Source organism: Panulirus ornatus, chromosome 14, assembly GCF_036320965.1.
Source record: "Panulirus ornatus isolate Po-2019 chromosome 14, ASM3632096v1, whole genome shotgun sequence".
Lineage (NCBI taxonomy): Eukaryota > Metazoa > Arthropoda > Malacostraca > Decapoda > Palinuridae > Panulirus > Panulirus ornatus.
The window spans coordinates 290,406-309,470 of NC_092237.1; the positions used below are offsets into that span (position 1 = coordinate 290,406).

Genomic DNA, 19,065 nt, shown 5'->3' on the forward strand with positions numbered 1-19,065 from the left:
AATTCATACTTGTATGCCATTGGCTGGAGTCCACTACCCAGCCAAGTAGCTTTGAACATGCAGTAGCTTATCTTTGAAATAACTGAACTGGCATCTAAGCTGTTAAATATCATTGATTGCCCAATAGAGGACTGGGGATCACAGGATGATCAAACCCTGGAGAGAAAAATAACTGTGACCACTTACCTTGATTTTTTTTTTTTTTTTTTTATATACTTTGTCGCTGTCTCCCACGTTTGCGAGGTAGCGCAAGGAAACAGACGAAAGAAATGGCCCAACCCCCCCCATACACATGTATATACATACATCCACACACGCAAATATACATACCTACACAGCTTTCCATGGTTTACCCCAGACGCTTCACATGCCTTGATTCAATCCACTGACAGCACGTCAACCCCGGTATACCACATCGCTCCAATTCACTCTATTCCTTGCCCTCCTTTCACCCTCCTGCATGTTCAGGCCCCGATCACACAAAATCTTTTTCACTCCATCTTTCCACCTCCAATTTGGTCTCCCTCTTCTCCTTGCTCCCTCCACCTCCGACACATATATCCTCTTGGTCAATCTTTCCTCACTCATCCTCTCCATGTGCCCAAACCACTTCAAAACACCCTCTTCTGCTCTCTCAACCACGCTCTTTTTATTTCCACACATCTCTCTTACCCTTACGTTACTCACTCGATCAAACCACCTCACACCACACATTGTCCTCAAACATCTCATTTCCAGCACATCCATCCTCCTGCGCACAACTCTATCCATAGCCCACGCCTCGCAACCATACAACATTGTTGGAACCACTATTCCTTCAAACATACCCATTTTTGCTTTCCGAGATAATGTTCTCGACTTCCACACATTCTTCAAGGCCCCCAGAATTTTCGCCCCCTCCCCCACCCTATGATCCACTTCCGCTTCCATGGTTCCATCCGCTGCCAGATCCACTCCCAGATATCTAAAACACTTCACTTCCTCCAGTTTTTCTCCATTCAAACTCACCTCCCAATTGACTTGACCCTCAACCCTACTGTACCTAATAACCTTGCTCTTATTCACATTTACTCTTAACTTTCTTCTTCCACACACTTTACCAAACTCAGTCACCAGCTTCTGCAGTTTCTCACATGAATCAGCCACCAGCGCTGTATCATCAGCGAACAACAACTGACTCACTTCGCAAGCTCTCTCATCCCCAACAGACTTCATACTTGCCCCTCTTTCCAAAACTCTTGCATTTACCTCCCTAACAACCCCATCCATAAACAAATTAAACAACCATGGAGACATCACACACCCCTGCCGCAAACCTACATTCACTGAGAACCAATCACTTTCCTCTCTTCCTACACGTACACATGCCTTACATCCTCGATAAAAACTTTTCACTGCTTCTAACAACTTTCCTCCCACACCATATATTCTTAATACCTTCCACAGAGCATCTCTATCAACTCTATCATATGCCTTCTCCAGATCCATAAATGCTACATACAAATCCATTTGCTTTTCTAAGTATTTCTCACATACATTCTTCAAAGCAAACACCTGATCCACACATCCTCTACCACTTCTGAAACCACACTGCTCTTCCCCAATCTGATGCTCTGTACATGCCTTCACCCTCTCAATCAATACCCTCCCATATAATTTACCAGGAATACTCAACAAACTTATACCTCTGTAATTTGAGCACTCACTCTTATCCCCTTTGCCTTTGTACAATGGCACTATGCACGCATTCCGCCAATCCTCAGGCACCTCACCATGAGTCATACATACATTAAATAACCTTACCAACCAGTCAACAATACAGTCACCCCCTTTTTTAATAAATTCCACTGCAATACCATCCAAACCTGCTGCCTTGCCGGCTTTCATCTTCCGCAAAGCTTTCACTACCTCTTCTCTGTTTACCAAATCATTTTCCCTAACCCTCTCACTTTGCACACCACCTCGACCAAAACACCCTATATCTGCCACTCTATCATCAAACACATTCAACAAACCTTCAAAATACTCACTCCATCTCCTTCTCACATCACCACTACTTGTTATCACCTCCCCATTTGCGCCCTTCACTGAAGTTCCCATTTGCTCCCTTGTCTTACGCACTTTATTTACCTCCTTCCAGAACATCTTTTTATTCTCCCTAAAATTTAATGATACTCTCTCACCCCAACTCTCATTTGCCCTTTTTTTCACCTCTTGCACCTTTCTCTTGACCTCCTGTCTCTTTCTTTTATACATCTCCCACTCAATTGCATTTTTTCCCTGCAAAAATCATCCAAATGCCTCTTTCTTCTCTTTCACTAATACTCTTACTTCTTCATCCCACCACTCACTACCCTTTCTAATCAACCCACCTCCCACTCTTCTCATGCCACAAGCATCTTTTGCGCAATCCATCACTGATTCCCTAAATACATCCCATTCCTCCCCCACTCCCCTTGCTTCCATTGTTCTCACCTTTTTCCATTCTGTACTCAGTCTCTCCTGGTACTTCCTCACACAGGTCTCCTTCTCAAGCTCACTTACTCTCACCACCCTCTTCACCCCAACATTCACTCTTCTTTTCTGAAAACCCATACAAATCTTCACCTTAGCCTCCACAAGATAATGATCAGACATCCCTCCAGTTGCACCTCTCAGCACATTAACATCCAAAAGTCTCTCTTTCGCACGCCTGTCAATTAACACGTAATCCAATAACGCTCTCTGGCCATCTCTCCTACTTACATACGTATACTTATGTATATCTCGGTTTTTAAACCAGGTATTCCCAATCATCAGTCCTTTTTCAGCACATAAATCTACAAGCTCTTCACCATTTCCATTTACAACACTAAACACCCCATGTATACCAATTATTCCCTCAACTGCCACATTACTCACCTTTGCATTCAAATCACCCATCACTATAACCCGGTCTCGTGCATCAAAACCACTAACACACTCATTCAGCTGCTCCCAAAACACTTGCCTCTCTTGATCTTTCTTCTCATGCCCAGGTGCATATGCACCAATAATCACCCACCTCTCTCCATCAACTTTCAGTTTTACCCATATTAATCGAGAATTTACTTTCTTACACTCTATCACATACTCCCACAACTCCTGTTTCAGGAGTATTGCTACTCCTTCCCTTGCTCTTGTCCTCTCACTAACCCCTGACTTTACTCCCCAGACATTCCCAGACCACTCTTCCCCTTTACCCTTGAGCTTCGTTTCACTCAGAGCCAAAACATCCAGGTTCCTTTCCTCAAACATACCACCTATCTCTCCTTTTTTCACCTTGATAAGACTACATTATTTCAAAGTAATCAAGATGGAATACTGAAAGATTAAATGTCTGTGAATAATCTTACTAACTACTATTTTGGACTTAACTTACAGCAAGCAACTTCTTTCTGTCTCTGAACAGCACTGTGTGCACCCTGCACCAAGACCCTCACCCACATGGCCAAATCACGATGGGTGTCATGTTGGAAGACACTCATGGATACACCTTCTTGGGTCCCACAGCGCATTGTCATTGTTATTGGTTCACTGCCACCCAAGGATCCTTTATGTGTTGAGTTTACAATTCTGGAACAGGTTCAAATTAAATCTTACTTCAAGAAATATCTTTAAAACCTGATGGAAACAATGTGTGTCATATCAGGATTTAAGACTGCCAGTCATGTTACATCCCATGTAAGACATTTATGTTTCAAGAAGAGAAGAAAAAATATCATTTTAAAGTGGGGTCTAAAAAAAATCCCTAAAAATAGTCTAACCTAGTGGCTAAAAGAGGATAGAAGACAAGTGGATTGGCCCAAGCCTCTTTGGTCCATGGGACCTCCTGGAAGAGGATCATATCATGATCTGTTACTGCACAAAACTGAGGCTCCCATTCATCTTTACCCTGAAAATAAAAGAACAATTAATTTACTAAGTTTTCCATTACAGATGTTCCCTTACTTCTATAGTTACTCTGTGTGTTTATCCTTAGCTATGACTATGGGAAGGGTCCTTGGACAGCTAGCACATCAAAACTGAATCTAGTATATGAGAACAAGGTGAGATAAATATGAATTCTCTAAAACCAATCAATGACAGATTACAAATTACTGACCTATAAAATGCAAGTAGCTGTAGAAAAAAAAATAATCCTTTAATAAAAACAAAAACCAGTTATATGGACAAAAATAGCATTTGTCTGCTTTAAGTGAATAGAAGCTCTAGAAATACATATCAATAAGGGTAGTGTTTACAATTATGCAGCAGCACATAATATATGAATAAAGGTTTAGTATCCCTTATCCGAAATGCCTGAGACCAGAAGTGTTTCGGATTTTGAATTTTTTTCAGATTTTGGAATAATTGCATATACATAATGAGATATTTGGAAAACTGGATGGTATGGAAATAAACGGGTTAGAGCTGAGACATACCTCAACACTTCAACGATTCAGTGGTCTTCCTCATTTGGTCGGATGCCTTGGTGTGTTGTTCTCTAATTGGATTGCTTGTCCTGCTGCCTCCACCCGTTCACAATAATTTCTACTGCCTGACATGACCAGCAGATAAACCCAGACCTTGTGTTAATGTTGTTCTTAATCCCTTCCTCTAGGTAAGCTCTCACACTGTCAATAAACAGTTTGTCACCTTCCTGTAGTTCCCTAAGCCTTGACAATTCATTGATAGTGTGAGAGGTTACCTAGAGAGAGGGATTAAGAACAACGTCAACACAAAGTCTGGGTTCATCTACTGTTCAAGTCAGGTAGTGGAGATCACTGTGAATGGGTGGAGGTTGCAGGAAAAGCAATCCGATCAGAGAGCAACACACCAAGGCGTCCGACCGGGTTACCATTGCTTGCTGGGAACACAGTCCTGCCAAATGCTAAAATCAGTATCTCCTGAGGAAGACCACTGAACAGTCGAAATGTTGAGGTATGTCTCAGCTCTAACCCATTTGTTTCCATACCATCCTGTTATCCACATTTGTCACGACGGATAATAGATAATTAGATATCATGGGGATGGGAACCAAGTCTAAACACAAAATCCATTTATGTTTCGTATACAATTTATGCACATAGCCAGAAGGTAATGTATATAATATATCTTAATAATTTTGTGCATGAAACAGTGTGTGTGTAACACTGAACCATCAGAAAGCTAAGGTGTCACAATGTCAGCTGCCCATATGGACAGTCTGTGGATGTTTGGCATCATCTTCCTTCCTCACTCTGAATTTATATGCTCTGATAAGCAGTCATTTTCTTACACTTATTCACACAGAGCAGAGAATAAGCAAAAAACACACTGAGTAATGCATGTAGGTCTGACAGTGATAATCGTTTGTAACAAACTGGTGCCAACACAGCATCAGCACCCAGCCTTGGCAAGTGAGGTCAGGTGTGGAATTTTCCACTTGCAAGGTCATGTTGTCACTCAATAAGTTTTGGAATTTGGAGCAATTCACATTTCATATTTTCAGATTAGAGATGCTCAATCTGTACTCGGTTTAAAGTTTTGCTGGTTTAGAAAATTCTGCAAAAAATCTAAAACCAGAAGTCCTATCCAATGAATGTAAATGCCCCTGACTTACAGCTGTCAAAATTACTATAATGTTCTTAAAGCATCTGGCCAGTGAGAAGCAATCTCAGCAAGAATGATCAATATCTAATGATATAAAGCCAATGATTAGAAACAACAATTCATAATATACATCTACAAACAAAGTCATAGGGTACTGAGGTTCCAGCTTCAGAGCTGAGTAGTCTGGTAATCTAACCCACTATGTTAGTAAGTACATATGGAGGAGGAAGGAGACTGGTCCTCTTAACAGAGTATGCCAAATATCAAGAAATATACATATACATATATTCACATGTACAGTTTCCCCAAGCAGTGATGTCACACAATCCAGTGAATTTCAGTCAGTGGTGACATCTGGCATCTCACCAGACTAGATAGATTTCTTGTATTTCATCAAATAATATGTTAATGTGTTGAGAGGTGCAACTGGAGAGATGTCTGATCATTATCTTGTGGAGACAAAGGTGAAGATTTGTAGGGGTTTTCAGAAAAGAAGAGAGAATGTTGGGGTGAAGAGAGTGGTGAGAGTAAGTGAGCTTGGGAAGGAGACTTGTGTGAGGAAGTACCAGGAGAGTACAGAATGGAAAAAGGTGAGAACAAAGGAGGTAAGAGGAGTGGGGGAGGAATGGGATGTATTTAGGGAAGCAGTGATGGCTTGCGCAAAAGATGCTTCTGGCATGAGAAGCATAGGAGGTGGGTTGATTAGAAAGGATACTGAGTGGTGGGATGAAGAAGTAAGATTATTAGTGAAAGAGAAGAGAGAGGCATTTGGATGATTTTTGCAGGGAAATAATGCAAATGACTGGGAGATGTATAAAAGAAAGAGGCAGGAGGTCAAGAGAAAGGTGCAAGAGGTGAAAAAGAGGGCTAATGAGAGTTGGGGTGAGAGAGTATCATTAAATTTTAGGGAGAATACAAAAATGTTTTGGAAGGAGGTAAATAAAGTGCGTAAGACAAGGAAGCAAATGGGAACTTCAGTGAAGGGGGCTAATGGGGAGGTGATAACAAGTAGTGGTGATGTGAGAAGGAGATGGAGTGAGTATTTTGAAGGTTTGTTGAATGTGTTTGATGATAGAGTGGCAGATATAGGGTGTTTTGGTCGAGGTGGTGTGCAAAGTGAGAGGGTTAGGGAAAATGATTTGGTAAATAGAGAAGAGGCAGTAAAAGCTTTACGGACGATGAAAGCCAGCAAGGCAGCAGGTTTGGATGGTATTGCAGTGGAATTTATTAAAAAAGGGGTGACTGTATTGTTAACTGGTTGGTAAGGTTATTTAATGTGTGTATGATTCATGGTGAAGTGCCTGAGGAATGGCGGAATGCTTGCATAGTGCCACTGTACAAAGGCAAAGGGGATAAGAGGGAGTGCTCAAATTACAGAGGTATAAGTCTGTTGAGTATTCCTGGGAAATTATACGGGAGGGTATTGATTGAGAGGGTGAAGGCATGTACAGAGCATCAGATTGGGGAACAGCAGTGTGGTTTCAGAAGTGGTAGAGGATGTGTGGATCAGGTGTTTGCTTTGAAGAATGTATGCGAGAAATACTTAGAAAAGCAAATGGATTTGTATGTAGCATTTATGGATTTGGAGAAGGCATATGATAGAGTTGATAGAGATGTTCTGTGGAAGGTATTAAGAATATATGGTGTGGGAGGCAAATTGTTAGAAGCAGTGAAAAGTTTTTATCGAGGATGTAAGGCATGTGTACCTGTAGGAAGAGAGAAAAGTGATTGGTTCTCAGTGAATGTAGGTTTGCAGCAGGGGTGTGTGATGTCTCCATGGTTGTTTAATTTGTTTATGGATGGGGTTGTTAGGGAGGTGAATGCAAGAGTTTTGGAAAGAGGGGCAAGTATGCAGTCTGTTGTGGATGAGAGAGCTTGGGAAGTGAGTCAGTTGTTGTTCGCTGATGATACAGCACTGGTGGCTGATTCATGTGAGAAACAGCAGAAGCTGATGACTGAGTTTGGTAAGGTGTGTGAAAGAAGAGAATTGAGAGTAAATGTGAATAAGAGCAAGGTTATTAGGTACAGTGGGGTTGAGGGTCAAGTCAATTGGAAGGTAAGTTTGAATGGAGAAAAACTGGAGGAAGTGAAGTGTTTTAGATATCTGGGAGTGGATCTGGCAGCGGATGGAACAATGGAAGTGAAAGTGAATCATAGGGTGGGGAAGGGGGCGAAAATTCTGGGAGCCTTGAAAAATGTGTGGAATTCGAGAACATTATCTCCGAAAGCGAAAATGGCTATGTTTGAAGGAATAGTGGTTCCAACAATGTTGTATGGTTGTGAAGCATGGGCAATGGATAGAGTTGTGCAGAGGAGGGTGGATGTGCTGGAAATGAGATGTTTGAGGACAATATGTGATGTGAGGTGGTTTGATCAAGTAAGTAATGTAAGGATGAGAGAGATGTGTGGAAATAAAAAAAAGTGTGGTTGAGAGAGCAGAAGAGGGTGTTTTGAAATGGTTTGGGCACATGGAGAGAATGAGTGAGAAAAGATTGACCAAGAGGATATATGCGTCAGAGGTGGAGGGAACGAGGAGAAGTGGGAGACCAAATTGGAGGTGGAAAGATGGAGTGGAAAAGATTTTGAGTGATCGGGGCCTGAACATGCAGGAGGGTGAAAGGTGGGCAGGGAATAGAGTGAATTGGATCGATGTGGTATACCGGTGTCGACGTGCTGTCAATGGATTGAATCAGGGCATGTGAAGTGTCTGGGGTAAACCATGAAAAGTTCTGTGGGGCCTGGATGTGGAAAGGGAGCTGTGGTTTCAGGCATTATTGCATGACAGCTAGAGACTGAGTGTGAACAAATGGGGCCTTTGTTGTCTTTTCCTAGCGCTACCTCACACACATGAGGGGGGAGGAGGATGTTATTCCATGTGTGGCGAGGTGGCGATGGGAATGAATAAAGGCAGACAGTGTGAATTGTGTGCATGTGTATATATGTATGTGTCTGTGTGTGTATATATATGTGTACACTGAGATGTATGGGTATGTATATTTGCGTGTGTGGACGTGTATGTATATACATGTGTATGGGGGTGGGTTGGGCGATTTCTTTTGTCTGTTTCCTTGCGCTACCTCACAAACGCGGGAGACAGCAACAAAGCAAAATAAATAATAATAATATATTCATTTATTCATATATATATATATATATAAAAAATATATATATATATATATATATATATATGTGGTGTGAGGTGGTTTGATCGAGTAAGTAACGTAAGGGTAAGAGAGATGTGTGGAAATGAAAAGGAGGTTGTTTGAGAGAGCAGAAGAGGGTGTTTTGAAATGGTTTGGGCAGATGGAGAGAATGAGTGAGAAAAGATTGACCAAGAGGATATATGTGTCAGAGGTGGAGGGAACGAGGAGAAGTGGGAGACCAAATTGGGCATGTGAAGCGTCTGGGGTAAACCATGGAAAGCTGTGTAGGTATGTATATTTGCGTGTGTGGACGTGTATGTATATTCACGTGTATGGGGGTGGGTTGGGCCATTTCTTTCGTCTGTTTCCTTGCGCTACCTCGCAAACGCGGGAGACAGCGACAAAGCAAAAAATATATATATATATATATATATATATATATATATATATATATATATATATATATATATATATTTTTTTTTTCAAACTATTCGCCATTTCCCACATTAGCGAGGTAGTGTTAAGAACAGAGGACTGGGCCTTTGGGGGAATATCCTCACCTGGTCCCCTTCTCTGTTCCTTCTTTTGGAAAAATAAAAAAAAAATAGAGAGGGGAGGATTTCCAGCCCCCCACTCCCTCCCCTTTTAGTCGCCTTCTACGACACGCAGGGAATACGTGGGAAGTATTCTTTCCCCCGTATTCCCAGGGATATATATATATAAATATATTTTTTTTTTTCAAACTATTCGCCATTTCCCGCATTAGCGAGGTAGCGTTAAGAACAGAGGACTGGGCCATTGAGGGAATATCCTCACCTGGCCCCCTTCTCTGTCCCTTCTTTTGGAAAATTAAAAAAAATTGAGAGGAGAGGATTTCCAGCCCCCCGCTTCCTCCCCTTTTAGTCGCCTTCTACGACACGCAGGGAATACGTGGGAAGTATTCTTTCTCCCCTATCCCCAGGGAAAATATATATTTTTTTTTTTTTTTTTTTTTTTTTTTTCTATACTTTGTCGCTGTCTCCCGCGTTTGCGAGGTAGCGCAAGGAAACAGACGAAAGAAATGGCCCAACCCCCCCCCCATACACATGTACATACACACGTCCACACACGCAAATATACATACCTACACAGCTTTCCATGGTTCACCCCAGACGCTTCACATGCCTTGATTCAATCCACTGACAGCACGTCAACCCCTGTATACCACATCGCTCCAATTCACTCTATTCCTTGCCCTCCTTTCACCCTCCTGCATGTTCAGGCCCCGATCACACAAAATCCTTTTCACTCCATCTTTCCACCTCCAATTTGGTCTCCCTCTTCTCCTCGTTCCCTCCACCTCCGACACATATATCCTCTTGGTCAATCTTTCCTCACTCATTCTCTCCATGTGCCCAAACCATTTCAAAACACCCTCTTCTGCTCTCTCAACCACGCTCTTTTTATTTCCACACATCTCTCTTACCCTTACGTTACTTACTCGATCAAACCACCTCACACCACACATTGTCCTCAAACATCTCATTTCCAGCACATCCATCCTCCTGCGCACAACTCTATCCATAGCCCACGCCTCGCAACCATACAACATTGTTGGAACTACTATTCCTTCAAACATACCCATTTTTGCTTTCCGGGATAATGTTCTTGACTTCCACACATTTTTCAAGGCTCCCAAAATTTTCGCCCCCTCCCCCACCCTATGATCCACTTCCGCTTCCATGGTTCCATCCGCTGACAGATCCACTCCCAGATATCTAAAACACTTCACTTCCTCCAGTTTTTCACCATTCAAACTCACCTCCCAATTGACTTGACCCTCACCCCTACTGTACCTAATAACCTTGCTCTTATTGACATTTACTCTTAACTTTCTTCTTCCACACACTTTACCAAACTCCGTCACCAGCTTCTGCAGTTTCTCACATGAATCCGCCACCAGCGCTGTATCATCAGCGAACAACAACTGACTCACTTCCCAAGCTCTCTCATCCCCAACAGACTTCATACTTGCCCCTCTTTCCAAAACTCTTGCATTTACCTCCCTAACAACCCCATCCATAAACAAATTAAACAACCATGGAGACATCACACACCCCTGCGGCAAACCTACATTCACTGAGAACCAATCACTTTCCTCTCTTCCTACACGTACACATGCCTTACATCCTCGATAAAAACTTTTCACTGCTTCTAACAACTTGCCTCCCACACCATATATTCTTAATACCTTCCACAGAGCATCTCTATCAACTCTATCATATGCCTTCTCCAGATCCATAAATGCTACATACAAATCCATTTGCTTTTCTAAGTATTTCTCACATACATTCTTCAAAGCAAACACCTGATCCACACATCCTCTACCACTTCTGAAACCACACTGCTCTTCCCCAATCTGATGCTCTGTACATGCCTTCACCCTCTCAATCAATATATATATATATATATTTTTTTTTTTTTTTTTTTTTTTATACTTTGTCGCTGTCTCCCGCGTTTGCGAGGTAGCGCAAGGAAACAGACGAAAGAAATGGCCCAACCCCCCCCCCCATACACATGTACATACACACGTCCACACACGCAAATATACATACCTACACAGCTTTCCATGGTTTACCCCAGACGCTTCACATGCCTTGCTTCAATCCACTGACAGCACGTCAACCCCGGTATACCACATGACTCCAATTCACTCTATTTCTTGCCCTCCTTTCACCCTCCTGCATGTTCAGGCCCCGATCACACAAAATCTTTTTCACTCCATCTTTCCACCTCCAATTTGGTCTCCCTCTTCTCCTCGTTCCCTCCACCTCCGACACATATATCCTCTTGGTCAATCTTTCCTCACTCATTCTCTCCATGTGCCCAAACCACTTCAAAACACCCTCTTCTGCTCTCTCAACCACGCTCTTTTTATTTCCACACATCTCTCTTACCCTTACGTTACTCACTCGATCAAACCACCTCACACCACACATTGTCCTCAAACATCTCATTTCCAGCACATCCATCCTCCTGCGCACAACTCTATCCACAGCCCACGCCTCGCAACCATACAACATTGTTGGAACCACTATTCCTTCAAACATACCCATTTTTGCTTTCCGAGATAATGTTCTCGACTTCCACACATTCTTCAAGGCCCCCAGAATTTTCGCCCCCTCCCCCACCCTATGATCCACTTCCGCTTCCATGGTTCCATCTGCTGCCAGAGCAGTGTGGTTTCAGAAGTGGTAGAGGATGTGTGGATCAGGTGTTTGCTTTGAAGAATGTATGTGAGAAATACTTAGAAAAGCAAATGGATTTGTATGTAGCATTTATGGATCTGGAGAAGGCATATGATAGAGTTGATAGAGATGCTCTGTGGAAGGTATTAAGAATATATGGTGTGGGAGGCAAGTTGTTAGAAGCAGTGAAAAGTTTTTATCGAGGATGTAAGGCATGTGTACGGGTAGGAAGAGAGGAAAGTGATTGGTTCTCAGTGAATGTAGGTTTGCAGCAGGGGTGTGTGATGTCTCCATGGTTGTTTAATTTGTTTATGGATGGGGTTGTTAGGGAGGTAAATGCAAAAGTTTTGGAAAGGGGGGCAAGTATGAAGTCTGTTGGGGATGAGAGAGCTTGGGAAGTGAGTCAGTTGTTGTTCGCTGATGATACAGCGCTGGTGGCTGATTCATGTGAGAAACAGCAGAAGCTGGTGCTGAGTTTGGTAAAGTGTGTGAAAGAAGAAAGTTAGGAGTAAATGTGAATAAGAGCAAGGTTATTAGGTACAGTAGGGTTGAGGGTCAAGTCAATTGGGAGGTGAGTTTGAATGGAGAAAACCTGGAGGAAGTGAAGTGTTTTAGATATCTGGGAGTGGATCTGGCAGCGGATATATATATATATATATATATATATATATATATATATATATATATATATATATATATTATTTCTTTTTCTTTCGTACTATTCGCCATTCCCGCGATAGCGAGGTAGCATTAAGAACAGAGGACTGGGCCTATGAGGGAATATCCTCACCTGGCCCCCTTCTCTGTTCCTTCTTTTGGAAAATTGAAAAAAACGATAGAGCCACCTGCTCCCTCCCCTTTTAGTCGCCTTCTACGACACGCAGGGAATATGTGGGAAGTATTCTTTCTCCCCTATCCCAGGGATGAATGCTACATACAAATCCATTTGTTTTTCTAAGTATTTCTCACATACATTCTTCAAAGCAAACACCTGATCCACACATCCTCTACCACTTCTGAAACCACACTGCTCTTCCCCAATCTGATGCTCTGTACATGCCTTCACCCTCTCAATCAATACCCTTCCATATAATTTACCAGGAATACTCAACAAACATACCTCTGTAATTTGAGCACTCACTCTTATCCTCTTTCCCTTTGTACAATGGCACTATGCAAGCATTCCGCCAATCCTCAGGCACCTCACCACGAATCATACATACATTAAATAACCTTACCAACCAATCAACAATACAGTCACCCCTTTTTTAATGAATTCCACTGCAATACCATCCAAACCAGAGAAGAGGTAGTAAAAGTAATATATTTTATTTATTTATTTTATTATACTTTGTCGCTGTCTCCCGCGTTTGCGAGGTAGCGCAAGGAAACAGACGAAAGAAATGGCCCAACCCACCCCCATACACATGTATATACATACGTCCACACACGCAAATATACATACCTACACAGCTTTCCATGGTTTACCCCAGACGCTTCACATGCCTTGATTCAATCCACTGACAGCACGTCGCTCCAATTCACTCTATTCCTTGCCCTCCTTTCACCCTCCTGCATGTTCAGGCCCCGATCACACAAAATCTTTTTCACTCCATCTTTCCACCTCCAATTTGGTCTCCCTCTTCTCCTCGTTCCCTCCACCTCCGACACATATATCCTCTTGGTCAATCTTTCCTCACTCATTCTCTCCATGTGCCCAAACCATTTCAAAACACCCTCTTCTGCTCTCTCAACCACGCTCTTTTTATTTCCACACATCTCTCTTACCCTTACGTTACTTACTCGATCAAACCACCTCACACCACACACTGTCCTCAAACATCTCATTTCCAGCACAACCATCCTCCTGAGCACAACTCTATCCATAGCCCACGCCTCGCAACCATACAACATTGTTGGAACCACTATTCCTTCAAACATACCCATTTTCGCTTTCCGAGATAATGTTCTCGACTTCCACACATTCTTCAAGGCTCCCAGAATTTTCGCCCCCTCCCCTACCCTATGATCCACTTCCGCTTCCATGGTTCCATCCGCTGCCAGATCCACTCCCAGATATCTAAAACACTTCACTTCCTCCAGTTTTTCTCCATTCAAACTCACCTCCCAATTGACTTGACCCTCAACCCTACTGTACCTAATAACCTTGCTCTTATTCACATTTACTCTTAACTTTCTTCTTTCACACACTTTACCAAACTCAGTCACCAGCTTCTGCTGTTTCTCACATGAATCAGCCACCAGCGCTGTATCATCAACGAACAACAACTGACTCACTTCCCAAGCTCTCTCATCCCCAACAGACTTCATACTTGCCCCTCTTTCCAAAACTCTTGCATTCACCTCCCTAACAACCCCATCCATAAACAAATTAAACAACCATGGAGACATCACACACCCCTGCCGCAAACCTACATTCACGGAGAACCAATCACTTTCCTCTCTTCCTACACGTACACATGCCTTACATCCTCGATAAAAACTTTTCACAGCTTCTAACAACTTGCCTCCCACACCATATATTCTTAATACCTTCCACAGAGCATCTCTATCAACTCTATCATATGCCTTCTCCAGATCCATAAATGCTACATACAAATCCATTTGCTTTTCTAAGTATTTCTCACATACATTCTTCAGAGCAAACACCTGATCCACACATCCTCTACCACTTCTGAAACCACACTGCTCTTCCCCAATCTGATGCTCTGTGCATGCCTTCACCCTCTCAATCAATATCCTCCCATATAATTTACCAGGAATACTCAACAAACTTATACCTCTGTAATTTGAGCACTCACTCTTATCCCCTTTGCCTTTGTACAATGGCACTATGCACGCATTCCGCCAATCCTCAGGCACCTGACCATGAGTCATACATACATTAAATAACCTTACCTACCAGTCAACAATACAGTCACCCCCTTTTTTAATAAATTCCACTGCAATACCATCCAAACCTGCTGCCTTGCCGGCTTTCATCTTCCGCAATATATATATATATATATATTTATATATTTATATATAAATATATATTTATATATTTATATATCTATACATTCATATATGTATATATCACAATTTTGCGCATGATCAAGGATACTCCTAAGAGTCCACGAGGAAAATTATTCACGATAAGTTCCCAAGTGCACTTTTGTGGAATAATCACATCTTTAGGGGAGAACACGAGAGAAATATAACAGTCAGTTGATATACAACAAAGAGACGTAGCTAGGACGCCATTTGATAAACATGCGATTGTCCATACATGTATATACATACACGTCCACACATGCACATATACATACCTATACATTTCAATGTATACATTTTTTTTTTTTATACTTTGTCGCTGTCTCACGCGTTTGCGAGGTAGCGCAAGGAAACAGACGAAAGAAATGGCCCAACCCCCCCCATACACATGTACATACGTCCACACACGCAAATATACATACCTACACAGCTTTCCATGGTTTACCCCAGACGCTTCACATGCCTTGATTCAATCCACTGACAGCACGTCACCCCCTGTATACCACATCGCTCCAATTCACTCTATTCCTTGCCCTCCTTTCACCCTACTGCATGTTCAGGCCCCGATCACACAAAATCTTTTTCACTCCATCTTTCCACCTCCAATTTGGTCTCCCTCTTCTCCTCGTTCCCTCCACCTCCGACACATATATCCTCTTGGTCAATCTTTCCTCACTCATTCTCTCCATGTGCCCAAACCATTTCAAAACACCCTCTTCTGCTCTCTCAACCACGCTCTTTTTATTTCCACACATCTCTCTTACCCTTACGTTACTTACTCGATCAAACCACCTCACACCACACATTGTCCTCAAACATCTCATTTCCAGCACATCCATCCTCCTGCGCACATCTCTATCCATAGCCCACGCCTCGCAACCATACAACATTGTTGGAACCACTATTCCTTCAAACATACCCATTTTTGCTTTCCGAGATAATGTTCTCGACTTCCACACATTTTTCAAGGCTCCCAAAATTTTCGCCCCCTCCCCCACCCTATGATCCACTTCCGCTTCCATGGTTCCATCCGCTGACAGATCCACTCCCAGATATCTAAAACACTTCACTTCCTCCAGTTTTTCTCCATTCAAACTCACCTCCCAATTGACTTGACCCTCACCCCTACTGTACCTAATAACCTTGCTCTTATTCACATTTACTCTTAACTTTCTTCTTCCACACAATGTATACATATATCTACATTTATTTATTTATTTATTTTAATTTGTCGCTGTCTCCCGCGTTTGCGAGGTAACGCAAGGAAACAGACGAAAGAAATGGCCCAACCCACCCCCATACACATGTATATACATACACGTCCACACATATACATATATACAAATGTACATATTCATATATGCTGCCTTCATCCATTCCCGCCGCCACCTTGCCACACATGAAATGGCACCCCTCTCCCCCTGCACGCACGCGAGGTAGCGCTAGGAAAAGACAATAAAGGCCACATTCATTCTCACTCAGCCTCTCACTGTCATGTGTAATGCACCGAAACCAAAGCTCCCTTTCCACACCCAGGACCCACAAAACTTTCCATGGTTTACCCCAGACACTTCACATGCCCTGGTTCAATCCATTGACAGCATATCCACCCCGGTATACCACATCTTTTTCACTCCATCCTTCCACCTTCAATTTGGTCTCCCACTTCTCCTTACTCCCTCCACCTATGACACATATATCCTCTGTCAATCTTTCCTCACTCATTCTCTCCATGTGACCAAACCATTTCAATACATCATCTTCTGCTCTCTCAACCACACTATTCTTATTACCACACATCTCTCTTACCCTTTCATTTCTTACTCGATCAAACCACTTCACACTACATATTGTCCTCAAACATCTCTTTTCTAACATATCCACCCTCCTCCGCACAACCCTATCCATAGCCAATGCCTCACAACCACATAACATTGTTAGAACCACTATTTTTGCTCTCCAAGATAACGTTCTTGCCTTCCACTCATTCTTCAACACTCCAAGAACCTTCACCTCCTTCCCCACCCTGTGACTCACTTCGGCTTCCATGATTCCATCTGCTGCTTAATCCACTCCCATATATCTAAAACACTTCACTTCCTCCAGTTATTCTCCATTCAAACTTACCTCCCAGTTGACTTGTCCCTCAACCCTACTGAACCTAATTACCTTGCTCTTATTCACATTTACTCTCAGCTTTCTTCTTTCACACACTTTACCAAACTCAGTCACCAGCTTCTGCAGTTTCTCACCCAAATCAACCACCAGCACTGTATCATCAGCAAACAACTGACTCACTTCCCAAGCCCTCTCATCTATAGCAGACTGCATCCTTGCCCTTCTCTCCAAAACTCTTGCATTCACCTCCCTAACAACCCCATCCATAAACAAATTAAACAACCATGGAGACATCACGCAACCCTTCCACAAACCAACATTTATTGGGAACCAATCACTTTCCTCTCTTCCTACTTGTACACATGCCTTACATCCTCAATTAAAACTTTTCACTGCTTCTAGCAACTTACCTCCCACACCATATACTCTTAATACCTTCCACAGAGCCTCTCTATCAACTCTTATCATATGCCTTCTCCAGATCCATAAATGCTACATACAAATCCACCTGTTTCTCTAAGCATTTCTCATATACATTCTTCAAAGCAAACACCTGATCCACATATCCTTTACCACTTCTAAAACCACACTGCTCTTCCCCAATCTGAGGCACTGTACATGCCTTCATCCTTCAACCTACACAGCTTTCCATGGTTTACCCCAGACGCTTCACATGCCCCGATTTAATCCACTGACAGCACGTCAACCCCGGTATACCACATCGCTCCAATTCACTCTATTCCTTGCCCTCCTTTCACCCTCCTGCATGTTCAGGCCACGATCACACAAAATCTTTTTCACTCCATCTTTCCATCTCCAATTTGGTCTCCCTCTTCTCCTCGTTCCCTCCACCTCCGACACATATATCCTCTTGGTCAATCTTTCCTCACTCATTCTCTCCATGTGCCCAAACCATTTCAAAACACCCTCTTCTGCTCTCTCAACCACGCTCTTTTTATATCCACACATCTCTCTTACCCTTACGTTACTTACTCGATCAAACCACCTCACACCACACATTGTCTTCAAACATCTCATTTCCAGCACATCCATCCTCCTGCGCACAACTCTATCCATAGCCCACGCCTTACAACCATACAACATTGTTGGAACCACTATTCCTTCAAACATACTCATTTTTGCTTTCTGAGATAATGTTCTCGGCTTCCACACATTCTTCAAGGCTCCCAGAATTTTCGCCCCCTCCCCCACCCTATGATCCACTTCCGCTTCCATGGTTCCATCCGCTGCCAGATCCACTCCCAGATATCTAAAACACTTCACTTCCTCCAGTTTTTCTCCATTCAAACTCACCTCCCAATTGACTTGACCCTCAACCCTACTGTACCTAATAACCTTGCTCTTATTCACATTTACTCTTAACTTTCTTCTTTCACACACTTTACCAAACTCAGTCACCAGCTTCTGCAGTTTCTCACATGAATCAACCACCAGCGCTGTATCATCAACGAACAACAACTGACTCACTTCCCAAGCTCTCTCATCCCCAACAGACTTCATACTTGCCCCTCTTTCCAAAACTCTTGCATTCACCTCCCTAACAACCCCATCCATAAACAAATTAAACAACCATGGAGACATCACACACCCCTGCCGCAAACCTACATTCACTGAGAACCAATCACTTTCCTCTCTTCCTACACGTACACATGCCTTACATCCTCGATAAAAACTTTTCACTGCTTCTAACAACTTGCCTCCCACACCATATATCCTTAATACCTTCCACAGAGCATCTCTATCAACTCTATCATATGCCTTCTCCAGATCCATAAATGCTACATACAAATCCATTTGCTTTTCTAAGTATTTCTCACATACATTCTTCAAAGCAAACACCTGATCCACACATCCTCTACCACTTCTGAAACCACACTGCTCTTCCCCAATCTGATGCTCTGTACATGCTT

At 42.6% G+C, this 19,065-nt stretch overlaps 1 protein-coding gene across 8 annotated transcripts in view; it reads right to left on the reverse strand.

Annotated features, from left to right (window-relative positions):
- Positions 1-19,065, reverse strand: part of Syn1 (Syntrophin-like 1) — an 82,751-nt gene that overhangs the window by 27,887 nt on the left and 35,799 nt on the right. For all 8 annotated transcript variants that reach the window (XM_071669206.1, XM_071669210.1, XM_071669209.1 and 5 more), the window contains 2 exons: positions 3,786-3,913; positions 3,401-3,594 (listed from right to left, as the gene is read on the reverse strand). In XM_071669206.1, coding sequence (XP_071525307.1) covers positions 3,401-3,594; positions 3,786-3,913 — 322 coding nt within the window. The remainder of the gene's footprint in view (positions 1-3,400; positions 3,595-3,785; positions 3,914-19,065) is intronic.